At 45.1% G+C, this 17,413-nt stretch overlaps 1 protein-coding gene across 4 annotated transcripts in view; it reads left to right on the top strand.

Annotated features, from left to right (window-relative positions):
• LOC109470593 (protein Shroom3-like) overlaps positions 1 to 17,413 on the top strand; it is a 96,520-nt gene that overhangs the window by 66,707 nt on the left and 12,400 nt on the right. For all 4 annotated transcript variants that reach the window (XM_019769559.1, XM_019769558.1, XM_019769561.1 and 1 more), the window contains 4 exons: positions 551 to 700; positions 4,978 to 5,094; positions 5,436 to 8,979; positions 9,266 to 9,384. In XM_019769559.1, the coding sequence (XP_019625118.1) occupies positions 551 to 700; positions 4,978 to 5,094; positions 5,436 to 8,979; positions 9,266 to 9,384 (3,930 nt within the window). The remainder of the gene's footprint in view (positions 1 to 550; positions 701 to 4,977; positions 5,095 to 5,435; positions 8,980 to 9,265; positions 9,385 to 17,413) is intronic.

Below are 17,413 nucleotides of genomic sequence, written 5' to 3'. Positions count from 1 at the left end.
TGATGTCAGAACGTACGCAAAAGGCACCTCGGACAATAGTGTGGGCCCAGTGTGGTGTCGGCAGGTCAGGCCCTGTTTGAAAAGGGAGTCAGTTGGTGTGCAGTCCATTTGACAGGCAGAATATAGTAACAGAATAAGGAGGATTTGGGCCGAGAAGTTTTCAGGCCGAGTGGGCTTATCTCTAAATTGAAGTGATGTTTTTGGTTTAAGGATTACCAGCATGTGGGTACTGCAAGGAATGGTTTCACAGTACGGCGGAGGTACGGGTTGCGGTACAACCTTTTTGTTTGTGCCCCAAAAAGGACCACAATTTTTGTCTTTTCTAGTTACGAAAGCTGCTAATAAGATGATGATGATGGCTGGTGCTTCATGTCCAATGATTCTAGGAAGGTTGTCCTCATCTGGCTGTGAAGCACGATGCTTGACCTGCAGGTTCTATGGCAGGATGGGCATGAGACACTTTGTACTGTTGATGACTGCTAATAACGTACCTTTATATTATTTGTACATATATAATCTAACATATCTTTTTCTTGTTGTGTTGTTGCAGACGAGAATCGCAGGCTGACATTGTCCCACCCCCGCCCACAGAGGAGCCCAAGCCTGTCCCGGTCCAGGAGAAGGGAAGCATGCACACCGAGTCTGTCACCAAGGTGGTGCAGTCCAGCGGATACGGGGGAGTCAAGCACAGAGTGAAAAAGTGGGTACCGAAAAGAAATAGAAATGCTATGTAGTAGCACCAGCATCAATAATAATGATGTGTATAGATGATTAGATTCAGTCTCAATAGTTATTCCTAGCAGCAGTTATCCAAGCAGATGTTGGATTGGAGAATTGTAACATTTTCAGACTGCAAGGCTTCGCTGTGATGTGACTATCAGAGAAGCCTGGGAGCAGGGAGAAAATGTAACATTGCATTAAATTTACCATCAGCAACATTCTTTTGACAGAGTGACCTATTTTCAAGCTCCCCCTAGTGTTAGATCAGGGACCTGCAGCAGCATATATACATGGACAAAGTGCTTGTCACTGGCAGATGCTCTGGTGATGACTCTATTTGGATGACCTGATTTTGTGCTGAGTGCCCCTTTGCCTTGAGGTTTCTGTAGTCAAATTTTCCAAAATCCAATCAAGACCACATTTTTCTGGACAGGAAGGAAGAGAGGCAACAGTAACACAGGTATGAAGTTTTCACGTTGTAAAAGTGAAGCTGATATTGTCAGGAAAGGAAGTATCAAGATTAAGACCATCGGCTTTACTGGGAAGCTGGGAAATTCAATTTGTGAAATCTGGGTATTATGGCGAGAGGTCAACCACTAAGAGGTCAGAAGGGCCATGGAAGATAACAAGCACTTGGTCTGGATATTGTCTTATGCCGACTATTTTAATAGCTTTGCTGAAAAAGCTCAGGATGTTTTGACTATCACTGTTGTTACATAGAATGAATGTCTGGAAAGGAATTAAGATCAAATTTTTGTCTACTTAGCTGTGCGCTGTAAATCTTTTTGTACCTCGGAAACTGGATTTTATGGATGACATCTGCATGTGTATTGATTTTATGGTCTAATCTGTTTTCTGCCGTAAAACATGAAATTTAAAATCAATGTCTGGAGATGTGAAGAATGCCCCTGCCTGAGTGTTAAGTAGCAGCAAATTGGAAAGACCTTAGGAAGGAGCTGGTTTCTGGCGAGTTTTCTGGCCCTTTACCAAAATCTGGCTGACCTGGACTTGATTTGGGTTAGGACTCCATCCATGCTGGGATCTTTGCCAGGGCTGCCAAATGTGGTGTGGTCTTATAGTCTGATGGTAGACGACTACAAGGGTAGAGTTACTGCTGGTAGACCTCAGAGTAGAGACATTTTATGGTAAATCTATGGTAATGGAATTGGAAGGAAAAGCATGTCCAACTTTGCTGGCTACTATTTGTGACATCACCTGGTTGCTGTTTTCAAGTACCTAACAGTTGGCACTATACATCATCAGTACTGGTATGTGTGTGTCAAGTATTTTTTTTTGGAGCAAGACTTGCGAAAAGCGCCTGATAAAGTAACATTGCATTTACATCTACTTGAGATTCTTTTAGTGAAGTTGGAAAATTGTTTAAAAGAGTTTAAAAGCTTATTGAAAAGAGAAGTATGTGAGTAAGGGTTGTCAGAATGTGTCCGTACGCGTGTCTGTAACAGATGTGTGATGTTCAATGATATTGTTTCTGACATTTTTTCAACATTTCATATCTCCAGTTTCTTCTGTTCACAATACAACAGTGTGCTTGCCATCAGCTAATGTTACACAACTTGCGACTCAAATCTCAAGGTCACATCCTCATATTTCAAGGTCAGAAATGATGTGATGACAGTTGTGCTTGAACATGTACTGAAAGCCTTTTGGACGGTTCTAAATTTGTCCCAAAAGACCCGAGTGTCACTCCTCTTGGGTGGTGTAACATGACCTAAGTACCCACTTAGATACCAAGGTTAAAGATAGTATGGCAGTTGTGCCGAAGCCTTGGATGTCATGACTTTCTCCCACAGTTGCAAGTTCTCATGATACAAAGGGAGTGTCTGTGTGTGTTCTCACACGTCCCACAACTGTTAGGGACTGCTGAGTGAGCGTTGGGCAGTTTTATTACTGGAGGAGCGACGTCGGTTGTCCTGGGTTCCCCCAAGCCCTCCTGTACACTTGATGCACCGAGTACGTGGGCTTAATAATCTTGTTAACCCTGAAACGGAGTAACAAACGTGCTCCCAGCTTCGTTTCTCACACCAACTATAAAACAAGAAATGCAAAAGCTCCAAAAATGGGGTCAGAATGCTGACATCTGTCACGAGCCGGTAGACTTATATCCAGTGTGGAAACATCCCCAGCAAAGGGCGCCCTAACAGTTTGCATTGCAAAATTATGAAAACAAACCTTCGTCTCCCTATTTTATCACTGTGTGCTGGTCATTTCACTTATATCATATTAGTAGGGCTTGATATTGTCGCTAGAAGGGCTAAAAAAAGCTTGTGCGAACCAATGATTTAGAGTTCATGTCGACAGGGTGCATTTCAGAACCCTTGAAATTCACCGCAGTGCCAAATTGATGTGCAGACAACATCTTGAATAAGTACTTCATAGGAGGGCTGAAATTTCAGGAATTGGGTCAGCATGCATGCCTCTGTCACAGTTTCCAATGGGAAGATGAATGTTGAAAAGCTCTTGCTGACTATCCACACTGGCACTGATTGATTTCTTCATAAATCATCTTCAGAATCTTGCTTTCTTTACAATGAAAATGATTGGAACATTAGGTGAAGAACCATCCATTTCTTATCACCTGACAGACTGGGTTATGTTCTCTGGTCCTGAAGGATAAAGAAAATGATTGTTGGTCTTTATGGTCATTGTCTGAAATTCATCATACACAGCTCAATTCAAACATGGCGATTAGAAAGCTAAATCATGTTCCCCCATATAGGATTTTTGATGGATCACCAAGCCTTACAAAATACATTGCACATAGCCATGGCATTATTGGGCAACATCACCATTCTGTGTTTCCTTGGTCCTCAGGGTCATAAAAGTAAAGAAAAAGAACAAGTGGAAAACTCGCAGTAAAACTTGAACCTGACTTGTTCACTCCCTAAAAACGTGTTTATCAAGCTATAGATTTTTCCATAAAATTCTTTTCAACATATATATCAAACCAGGAACCATCAAATTGAATCAGTGAGGCCTCAGATCCAGCTTACTGGCCGGTTTGCCTGTAGGTCCAGCAGCAGCGGAGTTGCCGTTATGGCCGCTGGATTGACAGCACGTCACGTCCTGCTGTGTAACAGGTGCCTTCTCTGAGTGAACTTGGCCCGGGTAAATCTTCCGCTGACCTTGCTTTACCAGCATTTCACGAGGGACTGGCGGGGTGTCCCTCTGTGTCCCAAACTCTTTATCATGTGAAGTATTTGTGCCATCCTGCGGGAGTTTGCGACATGTTTTGCTTTGGTGCGGATCAAGGCGGGCCTGTGAATTCCCTGCTGGGGGGTGGCTGTGGCCGGTTTAAGATGAGAACATTGGTCCAGCCACGTCCACCCACCCCCTCCCCGCACACTTCTGATATATTTTAAGCCTGGTCGCCCCAAAATATCCACAGAAACAGAGGGTAGACACACCCTGGTAGGAAACGATCCGACAACCATAATACCGTGAGCTTCCTCCCTTGGGACGACTGTGTACTGTGGGCGGGTGGTGGCTCTGTTATGGAGCAAGGCGGAGCCGCAAAGTCTTGCTGTGTACATTTACACCCCTACAAGGTAGCCTTGGACATGATATCTCATCAGCAGAGTCGACCAGGGGTGTTGGTTCGAATCCCGCTCCCTCTTCGCGTATTGAACTTGTAAGTATGAGAGCTTACAGAGTCTATGGGGACGTAACATCGCAGACATTCAGGCAGCAGCCATCATCGCGTGAGCAGAAAATATTGTTCGAGAAATGTGTGTCAGCCGGAGTACTCAAGAGGCTTGTGATCTTATGTTTGGGTGACATAACTGAGATGGTTGTGGCGGAACAGTTGTCATTGCCAAGGTTTAGATTGATGAGCAATGAGTATGATCCATAACATGTCTGCATCTTTGGGTTTGGGAAGACCGTTGCTGTTTATGCATTGGGATGGATTCCAGTGTTATCATAAGTCACTGTCACTCTGCAGCTGTAAGTGCCTCGTACTTGCAGTTGTCAGTGACTGTGGAAAGCTCAGAAAGGCATCATGGTGCACTGTTTATTCATGTTCAAAGTACTGTATGTACTTGGAGGTATCAAGCTGCTTTAACTTCTTTTCAGTGTCATTTGTTCAGGAGCCTTCTTTTTTTCGGAGGTTTGCAATTCTTTCCATTTCAGTGGGTACTGTCTGCTTCTCATATGAAATATACTTGAAAGGGAGAGTTTTGTATTTCTTGTTCCCTCCTAACTGACATGTGAATAAGAATATTTCCTCTGCCCTCCCAGACGGCATGACCCGCCTGAGCGCCCCAGGTCCTGGCACTCCACTCACGAGGCAATAAACAGCCACCCTGACGTCGTCCCTGACTGGGAACCCATGCCGGTCAGCAGCAACCAAGCAAGGTAACCACTGCTCCCTTTTCTTTTGAAACCCTGCTAGAAATGTATTGGTAGTAATATGTTGAACAATGCCAGAAAAAAAGATCAAGAAGGACAGGAATATGCTCAAAAATGATATATTGTCCTCTCAGGTTGTCTAAGATTATAAAAACAAATACGGGCAGATTTTGATAATTCCTCAAAGTTTTTTTAAACAGGATGAAATAATGTATCAGAGTAGTGCCCTGTGAAGCAAAACTTGTACTTGTTGTAGAATGCTAAAGTCTCTGTAGTTTGCTGTATCAAGAAGTTTAATTTCTGTATGTTGGCATGACTGTAACAACTGAATATCTGTTTTACCTCAGGTACTCCCAGCAGAGAAGGGACAGAGCTGCTTCCTCCTTTGACTCGACAGGCAGAGACAGCAGCAGCATGTTCCACGGGAGCAGCATGGAGAACATGTCCAAATCCAGCTTCGTCTGCGCAAAGTACCAGCCTCCTGCCAGTGCCGGCTTCCCGAAGAAGTCAGGATCTGTGTACGACAAACTGTCCAGCACGGCTGGCATCAACTACAAAGACAGTCTGTCCACGAAAAAGCCGGAGGAAGAGGAACAACATCAGTACCCCCGCTCTCAATCACTAACAAATATGAAGGCCAAAGAACTGCAGCATGCAGACATGAGGTACGTGAAGACGATGTACGTCCCTGGCACGAGGCCAAAGGAGGAGGAAACCGTTTTCAGGCCAACGTCGACGTCTCCGTCGGAGAGGAAACGTAACCGGAGCTCCGGGTCGTCCTCAGACTTCCAGCAGGGGGGGAGCAACCGCAATAGCCTGGGGGTGGACATCCCGGCGCCCCCCTGGAGACGCAGCTCCACCTCCCCCTCCAGCTCCTCTTCCAGCACCACCTCCCCCCAGCTGGGTCCGCAGAGCGCCCGGTCCCCACCCCCACCGCCCGTGCGCGACCAGTCCAGCCACAAGGCGGTCTCCAACATGGTGCACCATTCCAAGTATCCGTCCTGGCCCGGGCCGTCGTCTATGTCTCCCCCGGAGCCTCCCGCAATGTCCAGGTCGCAAGACAATCCGCTGAAAGTGTTAAACAACCCTCCCGCCGGCCACCGAACGTCGCCGGACTATGTGAACCTGGAGGTGTTCCATTACAACGACCAAAGAGGGAACCACGGAAAGCGTGGCTCGCACGGGGACCAATGGGGATCGTTCTCCCAGCCTTCCAACCACCAACGGCCGTACCCGCAGCTTACCGCTGTGGTACACCCAGTCCAACCTGTCCAGCCAAGCTACGCAGACACTGTGGAGATTGGTCAGAACGGCACCTATAAGGTACAGAAGGAGGGGGGTAGGGAGACGGAGAAGGTGGAGTTTAGGGTACAAATTAACATGGACGGGACTCCGAGATATCCCAGTGACAGAAGAGTGCCTTCCCCTCCCGAGAGAGACTTGTCTCCCGAAAAGCAGGTCTCCCCAGCTGCAAAGCAGGTCTCTCCAACCTCAAGGGATCAGAACTTGAACTACATCAACAACCTGCAGAAGAAGAGCCCGAAATACGAAGACTCTGGGTTCTACTATGAAGAGAAGCCCACAGAGGGCACGGTGGCCGCACATAACTATCGCAATGAGAGGGAGAGGCAACAGGGAGCAAACCAATGGTACAATAACAAAAGCAATAACCACTACAGCCGGGAGTTTAAACACATGGAGCCACCAGACCACGACAAACAGAAGCTGACAAAGGAGGTTGGTAAACCCGAACCCAGACACTCCTCACTTACAGCACATCACTCAAGCAGCACAGAAAATGTCACGAGGGAAGACAGCAGTCAGAAGACCGCTGTGCAGCTCTTGAGGAGCCAGTTTGAAGATCCCCTCAAGACACGTTCGATTCTGAGAACAGAGACTGTTAACTTTGGTCAGCCTACGCAGCCAGCCCTCCCTGGAGGGGTGAAGAAGATCGCGAGAGCGCAGAGCGAGCGAGACCTGGAACGCAAATGGTTCCGGGACATGAAGAAGGAACGCTCCATGCGCAACGTGAACGGTGGAATCAACCACCAAGACACCCCACTCATCTTTAACCTGTTCAAGGAGGGCAAAAAGGACCAAGATGCAAAACTCAAGGAGAAGCGGGCTTCCACTGAGATGCTGACGGCACATGCAAAGAAATCTGCCACCCTGCCTGACAACTTGAGATATAACCCTCCTACGTTTGACTACTGGAGGCAGAAGGAGAAGGAACAGACACAACCCAAGGGTAAGAAGACAGACCAAGTAGGGAGGACCGATGACCAAAAGGTGAGGATGCAAGATGAAGCCGGGTACAAAAATTACCTGAAAGAAGCGCAGGATAAGGTCCTTAACCGGACGTCTTACACAAAGACTGAATTTGAACACGTAAGACAGAGAAGTGGTGGTAGCTGGAGGAGCGGCTCTGCAGAAAATTTGTTAGACATCGGGGAGAGATCTCCAAGTCAGCACAGCCCAACGAGCCCTACATGGTCCACGGGAGAACCAGCAAAGAGAAGAAGTGGGTCTGCAGACAACCTCTTGGATGTTGTGGACTCCCGGGTCTCTCCTACACGGAGAAGCCCCACACACTCTGTGTCCATGGAACAGCTTCACACTCCCGTCGAGCCAAAGGAGACGGTCGTAAGAGAAGCCAGGGAAAGTCCCGTCTCCCCAAGCCAGTCTCTAGCTCACCTAGAGGGAATCAAAGAGACGGAAGAGCATCCTGAAGAGAGGAAGAGTCGGACCGTCTCAGACCCGCAGAAGCCAAGAACGAAGAGTGTGTCTGCAGGGCATCTCCGGCACAGGACGCCTGAATGGGAGGCCAAACGGCAGCAGTGTAAGTCCGAACCCGACCTCTTGGGAAGTCAGGAGGCCCAGAGTCAGCAGACGCTGGACAGTCAGTACGGAGGGTCGGTCACGTCGCTGTCTAGTGAGCACCGTTCCGATCCTGACGGAAGAGAAGAGGAGAGGATGAGGATGAGGGAGGCGTTGAAGTGGTTCTATGAGAAGAAGACGGGGAACAAGGTCCACGGCATCAACAGAGGAGCCTCCACCAGCAGCATCAACAGCGACAGCGGTTACACGAGCAACAGGAACTCCCTGGCGTCGCAGAGAGCAGCTAGCGTGAGCTCGCTGGAAGGCAGCCGGGTGCAGACGCCCGTGGAGGGTGCGAGAAAACCCCGCCCATCCTCGGGACATGTTCGCGACCCAGTACCGCAGCAGGCCCGCGACAAGGCGCAGTCCCTGCCTCGCATGACCGGCCCACCCAACTTCCAAGGGCTGCAGACCATGCCCGTTCCAGGGGGGAAAGAGATGGTAGGGAGGCCGACCGCTCCTCATCCCTGGAAGGACAGGAAAGTGAGTGCTCCTCCAGGACATCTGCATCAGACCATCGCAGACTTCAGACCGGCATCACCAGCTAAAGGCAGGGCCGCTTCGGTGTGTGACACGTCTGATACCAGACCTCTCAGACCGCAACACGGCATCCCTGTGGTCAAGCCTACCCCATCTCCCACAGAGACAAAAGAAGTGGACAGAAACATGCCCAGTCCACAGGACAGACTGCCGGGCGACCGCTCATCTAAGGATTCCTCTCCCTCATCAACCGAGGAGAGGCCGGGTAGGGGGTTACCAAAGGACGGTGACAGAAGAAAAGAGTCCTCTCCTCCATACCAGGAGGGCAGACTCAGGAAAGTCGGAAGGATGGAGGAGGAAAGCTCCTCTGCAGAGGACGCAAATTCTGCAAAACACCATCCACCTAGAGAGGCAAGGGAGGCCCCAGTGGCTGAGGAGAGAGTACAGGAGCAGGAACCAGTGCAGAATACGCCACATGTGGAAGTTAAACAGAGGCAGACCAAAGAAACTGTGGTGACCATTACACTCCAGCAGGTGAGTATGGTTAAACCATACCTTTCCTTCCTTTGTGTATTGTTAATGATCATGATCAAAAGTTTCAGTGAGCTGGGGACATTGACTGTAGTGTATTCTCTGCAGCAACATTGTGATTTCAAGTGTGCACAGTGATGCCACCTTGCACTTATTATAAGTACTGCACTCCAAAGCACAGAATGGTAGTGGGGGAATCTTTCAAGTTCAATATTTCTATTACCATAACAGTTGAGAAATATCTAAAAACTGTCATCATACTCATTCCTTCAATCTTTTTTTCCTGCAGAAGCAGCAGAAGCCGTTACCGCCTGTTCCTGAGAAGGAGGTTTTACCAAACGGAGTTCCTGAGGAGAGGAGAGACAGCGACAACATCTTTGTCTTCCCTCAAGCTGAGCCTGCTCCAAGGTATTTATCATGCCGTTTACTTCATCAGTTATTACATCATTAGGCCACATCAGTTAGATTTCTTGTCAGTGAACTACTAGTAGTCGACATCAAAGCAAAGTCTGAGGAAAAGGTGTTTCATTGGGTGGAAACAGTTAGTAGGTGAAAACCTATTACAGCTCCGGAGGAGAGGATGTAGGACTCAGGAGCTATAATAGGTATGGCAACCAGGCTAGGATACAGTCAAGTTCAGGTCTTCCTGTTTTCTTTTTGTCTTCCTTGTTTCCAAGAACCAAGGAAATGAATTGGTGTGGCCTAATTGGTCGGTGATTTTTATTTTGCAAATATCTCAGGGAGCCTGTATCCCCACATTAGTGGAGTTGAATGCTCAAATTTGATAATGAATCTGGAGGAATTTGTTGGAGAAAAGTCTTCATATTTTGTAGCCAAAGTTGACCAGATACTGACAGAGATATCACAGGAAATTCCCAGCCAAATCTGGCCTGACCAGTTGGGTGGGTGCTTGTGGTTAGGGGGTGCCATTCTGTGTTCTTCCCAGCCCATTACTCATAACCACACATGTCTGTCTGCAGGGGCTGAGCAAATGTTTTGTCCTCAGGGAGTCAGGATTGGTTAAAAACTGTGCCCCGCTGGGTGGGGGGTGGCTTCCTGTGTAGTCTATCACTGAGTCCACCAATATGGCCTGTTAGGGAGTTGGTTACTGAGAAATAGGTATGGATAGTCTAGGGGGTGAACTACACACAACGTTTTGAATGAAGATGACCAATGTAGATGTCCAATTTGGCCTGGTTACTAGACTAGGAATTTTGGTACAGCTTTAATATAGTGTACTGGGAATCTAGGACTGTCATCACATGCCCCAATTTGGCCTTTTAAAGTCAGTTACCAAGAAAGTTTGACAAAAGTTCACCGAATTAAATGTTCAATGTAATAATCTACAGAACAGTATTTGCATTTGCACCTTGCTTTTAGAGCAACAAAAGTGAATAGTACAATTTGTGATGTGTGATATACATCTTTGTGTGGTGATTAACGGATGTACCCCCTCCTAATGAGTCATTTAGATGCCATCAGCCTGATCAAACTAATCAATTGGAGGTTTTTCACGCCTAGTTACTTCTGCCCTGCCCCCTCCCCCTCCTGCTGGGCTACTGTCCTACACCAGGTGTGAGGGGTGCAGCATATTCATGGCCCCTGCCTGGGGGTGGAATCTCTGCTGCCATCTGTGGCCCTACCAGTGATGTAACGCTGGTCATTTCCAAGTCAGAAAAGCTCTTGGAATTTGAGAACACTCTGTAAACATCTGAAGAAAATTCCTCAGAAAAAAGTGGAGCTTTCATAAGCAGAGCAAAGCATACACTTTCAGTTGATATATGAGACATTTAACATGCTTTTGGCTGTTTTGAACAAAGTTGCTGTGGTCAGTGCTGCAACATAATCTGTGTAAGTTTTTCCAAAGGCAACATCTTTGCAAAAAGTACAAGGTTTACAGACAAAACTTTCAGATTTACAGATAATAGCTTCTTCTGAAGGCAGATGTTCTCACAGGCCAAGGTCTGTGTTGCACAATAAACAAGATGTGGTTTGCAATCTTTTCACTTCTGAAGGAGACCATGATGAGAACAGGAAATGCTGTACATATTTCCCAAAGATGTCCTGCTAAGGTGTCAATGGCTGTTTTGTTATTGTTTCTAGTGTTTGTTTTGATATTGAAAATAGCAGAACCTGGTATGTCAGCAGTATTATTAGTCAGACTTCCAACAAGTACCAGTATGTCAGAAAACAATTGTTGTTAGCCTATTTTTGTGAACCTTTGGAGGTTCTTGTCAAATGAGGAAAACATTCCCTGGAAATTCTATTTCTAATTGTATCCATCAATCAATGGCATCTTCCTTTGAGTCCTGTAAAATTTCCCATCTTCCTGAGTTCACACTTGGGCTAAGTGAGTGATTACCAGAGGTGGGAGTCCCGAATGTGGTGCTAATTTTCCTGCTGACAGCTGCCACCCCCATGCACCTGTTGAGAAGGGTCCATGTCTGTCTGCATGCTGCCTGATTCACCCTACACCAGGGCTGGGGGGAGCCTGGGGACATAGGTGTTGAGTTGTCCAAACCTGCATACTGGACGCTAGGAAAAGTTTATTGGAAAGAAAGTGCCTGGAGACCTGAAAGCACAGTGGCCACACTGTATCTTACACAAGCAGGCTCACTTAGTTGAATTACACCAAAGGCAGTTGATTTGTAAATTCATTGAGCAACGCAACTAAGGAAGAATTCGTATACATGTATTAAAGAATTCTTAAGGCCCTATCCTCTGTGCCTATCAAATAGTCCAAGGACAGTGCTGAATCGTCCAAACCTACTTCCTGATGTTGGACAGTGGTAACCCAAAGCTTATGTTGTCAACCCTTGTTTTGATACATGTGTATTTTCTCCAAGGTCTGTCTCCACCCAGTCCCATTCCTACTACATCAGCAGTGGGGGTAGCCTAGGGACGTAGGTGTTGAGTTGTCTGAACCTGGTTTCACTTAAAATGCTTCCTCATACTGGACAGTTGTAAACTAAAGCTTATGATGACATGTCTGCCTTGTCAGGGCACCTTAGTGCAGTTTGGTGGTTTCCAGATTCAGAAAATAATGCTGAACCTGGAAGAAGTGTATGCTTTTCTTCAAATTTCCCTCTAAGGCCATCAAACTCAAGACAGTACCCACAAAAGGACCAAGTTGGAGACAGTAGAGCAAGACTCTTTGGGTTTGGAAATGGGATAATGCCTGGCGACTGTTTCAAGACAGTCCAAATATTATGTCAGACTCTCTCGAAGTTATGCTGATCTTGTGGCTTTAATTTACTCAGCTAGTACCAGATTTCTGGTTGCTTGTTTGTCATTCTGTACACCTGGGGACTTCTGACCTCACCTCTCTGCACCCCTCCCCTCCCCATGACATTGGAGGTTTGAGGTCACTGGTTTGGAAGCCCTGCTTATTTTGACTTCCTGAAGGGATAACATTCTTCTCCACTGCTTCACTTCCCACCAGGTGCTTTCAGTTAGCCACAAATTGCTTCCAAAGGGATTCACAGAGATATAATTAGAATTTCATAACACGGGCATAATGTACTTTCATTAGGTGCAATGTTTGGGCCTGTGCAGACTGTGGTAATAATAGGAATGTTTCTCAGGGGAGGGAGGGAAGCCATACTGGGATTTGGGTTCAGGCCTTTGACACTGAGGTGTGAAAATCAGTTTTCCATACAAAGTCATTGTCTAGCAGCTGGATTTTCCTACATTTCACACTATCGGGTAAAACCTTGAGGAAAACAAGTTTTGTTTGATCATACCCGTAATTTGTGTTTGTAGCTTCTTTTTCAAATTATTCTGCTTATTTGATGAATATAACTTTTTTGACGAGAAGCAGCAAATAGATTTGATATGGCCAGGAATGATTTGCAAGTCATATGATTCCCATCCTGTGTCCTGATTGGATGGTGAGTCAATTGCTCACTTGGTAGTCCTCTGGGGAAACAAAAGGCCTTGTCTCCACACTGAGCCTGAGAGAGCCAGTCTGAGAGAGACTCCACTTCGCCCTGCTGAGAGCTTCTGTTATCACCATACTACGCTGGCACCATGAGTCTACACCAGACCTTACCAGACTTGGTCTTAATTTTGCAGAACAGGTGAGCTTTTGGCAAAGCCAGGCCTTGTTTCCTTTGGAGTTGTGCCACAATGTTTTTAGAGGGCTGAGAACCCAGATGGTTAGGATTTCTGTTGCTGGTTCTGTTCAGCCTGAAATGTTTGCATTTTGTTGGTGTGAAAACCTGTCATTGTATTCAGATCTAGAGCAGTGATTTACATTTATCTGATGCCTATTTTCGAGAAACAACATGAGTCAGCAGCATACAAGCTGAAGAATGTCTGCATTGTCATCTTATTTATATTTTGTACCTCATCAGTTCAGAGTTGGTTACTCCAGGTATGAGTTGTTTTATGTCTCTAGGGGATTGCTATCTTGGTGGTCTTGAGCTTATAACATATCATATCCTCAGTGCTAGGGGCTGTCTTCTTACCTCACATTACAGAGGGCCTGCAAGGGGGGTAGTGATTACGAATTACGCAAAAATTTCGCCGCCTATTACGAATTACGTTAAAGTTTCAGAGCTGACTACGACTTTACGATTTGCGGCTAATGTCCAATTACGAATTACGTTGATTTTTGCGGAGGCTGCCTACGAATTACGAAGTCTAAAACGGCCTGATTACGCCTTACGAAAAAGGGCTTGCAGGCCCTCATTACACACCCTGAAGCAAGACATTATTCTCAGCCAGTGTCAGTAGAACATATGGTCAGAGCACTGTGGTACAATGAGGCCTTTGAGGTCAGCAGATGTCAGAAAACATCAGGTCCATTCCCATGGTTGGCTCAAAATCTGTGCACGATATACACTGTGGAGGCCACCCGAATTCAATTTGTTGGTTCTCATATTTTGAAACGTACTGGTAAATACTGAACTAAAAGATGAATATACAAACCAAGTTGGACTCAAACAAAGTAGTACCTTGTACACTAGTAATAGTGGATGCTGTCCTATCGTTTTCACTTTGAAATGTCTGAAAACCAAAGAAGTACATGTAGATTGGTGAGGCCTTGTAGATAGACTGAGTGGGGGAGTGAGTATTTCCCAGGGTGGGACCCAGCCCATTTCATTGTTAGGGTTACAGAAAACATGAAAGCTTCTCGGTAATCGCATTTTACTGTCTTTCCCACAAATCTTGGGAGGGTAGTTTTGTTTGGCGACCAATGGAACAGCTTCTGTGAGATTAGATATCTTCATGTAATTTGTAAAAATTCAGTGGTGCAGACTGAGGCGGATAACAAGGTAGACATCTGAATTTATAGCTACATTTGCCATAAGCAAGCCTTTCTGGGAGGGAATGTGTTACCTTCCTGCCACCTTGATAAACAGTTATGAGATCCCATGTGCCTCTCTAAAGGGGCTCCCATAGGAAGGCACTGTGTTATCATGTTTGGATGATCAAACTTCTGGAATAGCTGTGGACAGGGCAGGAAAAGACTAGTAAAGTTTACTTGACATGATTTGATAAAATTTCTCTTATCCAATCCCACAATCAGGGGTACCCATTTATGACTTTGAAAGTGCCACAAGCAGAGTGCAAATTTATAATTCATTTTTGTATTGCAATAGGTCTGTCAAAGTAGTAAGAGTATATAACATTGACAAATGATTCGAGTCATTGCATTCAACTGAAAATATTGGTGTACCACATTTTTATTATCTTTGGTGTGTACTTGTGAAATATCATTGGAATGTTGAGGACACAAAAATGCAATTTATATAAACAACGTAGCCAAGCCATGTTTCCGTTTGTTGTTTTGTTGCTCCGATCCCTTTCTTCCTGCTGCTTTGTGTGAATCTAAGCTAAAATGTCACATCCTCACTGGTTATGCCAAAAGTAAACAACCTTCGGCCAGATTATTATCGTTAGGAAGACCAGAAAGCTCTAAATAAATAAGAAGTTTTTGTTCAGATGGATGAATAATAGAGTAAGGTATGTAAACACGGATAACTCGTAATCGTAACCAGGGTAGCCTGTGCTTCAGCTGTCATCGTAATAATCTCCAAGCAGATATGGGGGAAGATCGTAACACATAAGCCTGGCCTTTCTTAATCTCCAAGCAGATATTTCGATCACTGCAAAATACAGTATCAAATTGGCCAGACAGTATCCACAATCCATTGGGCAAATGGATACAGTCTGCATGGTCAATGGATACTGTCTGGCCAATTTGATACTGTATTTTGCAGCCACCAAAACATCTGCTTGGAGATTAGGCCTTTATGACAGCCAGTAAATGGCTCTCACACCCAGCATCTGCTTGGAGATTGGCATTGTTACTGTATAGACCAGGGGGAGGGGCATGTATGATCAGGATGTTGAATCACCTTTCCTATTGTTATGTCCTGTGCTATAGCTAACCTGGCATACAGCAATACATCCTTCCTATGTATCATATCAGTTCAATAGAAATGCTTTTCTTCCACATTGTCTGGACAGTAAACAGTTACTTGTACATGTTCATTGGCCTTTACCAGGCTTCCGGAGGCGACTGGAAAGAGTAGAAATTGGCCAAATAGAGAGATGACATGCCAGGGGAGTTGGTCCACTAGAAAGTACACCTGCGTGCGGCAAACTGTATTCTCTAGCGGACCAACTCCTCTAGCATGTTATCTCCCTATTTGGCCAATTTATACTCTTTTCAGCCCCCTCCCAAAGCCTGGTAGAGGCTACATGTTCATCACTGTCTTTTAGCTTTTGTGATGAAACTTGAAATGACTTGTATGTAAATCATGCCTTTTTGTCAAGCGAGCGAGCAAGTCAAGCAACAGCTGATAAAGTTGATCAGGCCTTGGAATGGGGTCAGCGGAAGGCAGTTTGATGGGAAATGGATCGTGCAGGAAATGGAGAGAGGAGATTTTATGAGATATTAATTTTGCAGAGCTGGCAGGAATTCCCCCCAAGCTTTTTAGCTGATTAATGTTGGCAAGAGTGAAGATAGAGACATGGCACATTTTCTATTACCTTTTCACATACCTTTTCACTTGTCATGAAAACAGGATTTCCGCAAAGCTGCAAGATAAAATTAGATAACTATCAATTAGAATGTAAACAAAAAAAAGGAAAATAGCAATTTGATATTTTACTTGCAAAGGCAGCATTCATGTACATCCACAATGTATATGACTACTGCAAGAAGAATGCTGACAGATCAAATCATTTTTTTTCTGGCACTGTTTAGGGTTGGAAACAATGGTGTGTGAAACTGTCAAACAAACAGTATCACAGATCTGTGGGCTCAGGGAAACATGAGATGATTGGAAATTCTAATGAAGATGGAAGAGGCAACAGGCACTGTGTGGATAGCTGCCTGTACCTGTATGAAACTGAAGATCTATTTTTGATAACATTCATGATTGTCTTTCACAAGATCAGCATCTGAGGAATGACCAAGGAGAAATGTCTAGGGAAACATGAGATGGTTGGAAATTCTAATGAAAATGAAAAAGGTAACAGGCACTCTGTTAATGGTTAGTCCTATCTGTACCAGTATGAAAATCTTCCAAAATAAGACCTAATTTTTACTAACATTCATTATTACCTTTCACAAGATCATCCATGAAATGACCAAGAGGAAATGTCTAATTTTCACACAGATGTATGGCTTCAGCTGTTTTTCTTTTCAACACAGAATTTCCCAGTTGTGTGTACAAAACAAACAACCACAGCAGGGTTTCAGACCTTTAATACTTTCAACAAAGTTCATTAGAACTGCTAATGTGTTGAAGACTTAATTGGGCAAAGCTCGTCAGGGTAATGGATGGTAAATAAATGTGGCTGCAGGGTTAGATACTCCATCTTTCACCTGTAGTGTGATGTACAGGTTTGCCTGTATTTGTTGCTACCAGCACTTTTAAGTGGTACAGCAGCTACTGTTATTATTATAAACAGAACACGGTATTGGGAAAGAATGTGTCATTCAAAGACTAACTTTCAAAGGCTTACTTTATTTTGGAAAGGTGAGGAAAATTATAGTTTCAAAACTATAACAGCCAATAGGCTAAACTAAATTTATATATATAAAGGGTATCGGAAACAGTTGCTCCATGTACAGTAAAATCTATGTCATTCAGACATGTGAGCGTACAGTTATTGCCGTAAGCAAAAGCTTGCTTGACCTTTCCTTGACTCTTTGTATACGTAGTGTTTTCCTAAGAGGAAATAGGCAACTTATCAACATTTTTGTCGCGTATCAACGGCATTATTAAGACAGGATGCACCAGAAATAGTTTGCTGAGTATCTCTCAAGGTCGCTGAGAAAGGGAGAAATTCCTGAGATTCTTTTTCTGATAACATTGAGCAGTTCCTTCCTTTGGAGTTCCTAAAGAGATTGATTGGATTTTCGGTTACTCTCAGCACTTATTTGTGTATAGTTTGTATAAGCTAAACTTGGATGACG

The sequence above is a fragment of the Branchiostoma belcheri genome, unplaced genomic scaffold (genome assembly GCF_001625305.1).
Source record: "Branchiostoma belcheri isolate BF01 breed outbred unplaced genomic scaffold, Haploidv18h27 scaffold23, whole genome shotgun sequence".
In the NCBI taxonomy this organism is placed as follows: domain Eukaryota; kingdom Metazoa; phylum Chordata; class Leptocardii; order Amphioxiformes; family Branchiostomatidae; genus Branchiostoma; species Branchiostoma belcheri.
Note: the sequence above shows the minus strand (reverse complement) of the source record. Positions and strands in the feature narration are given on the sequence as shown.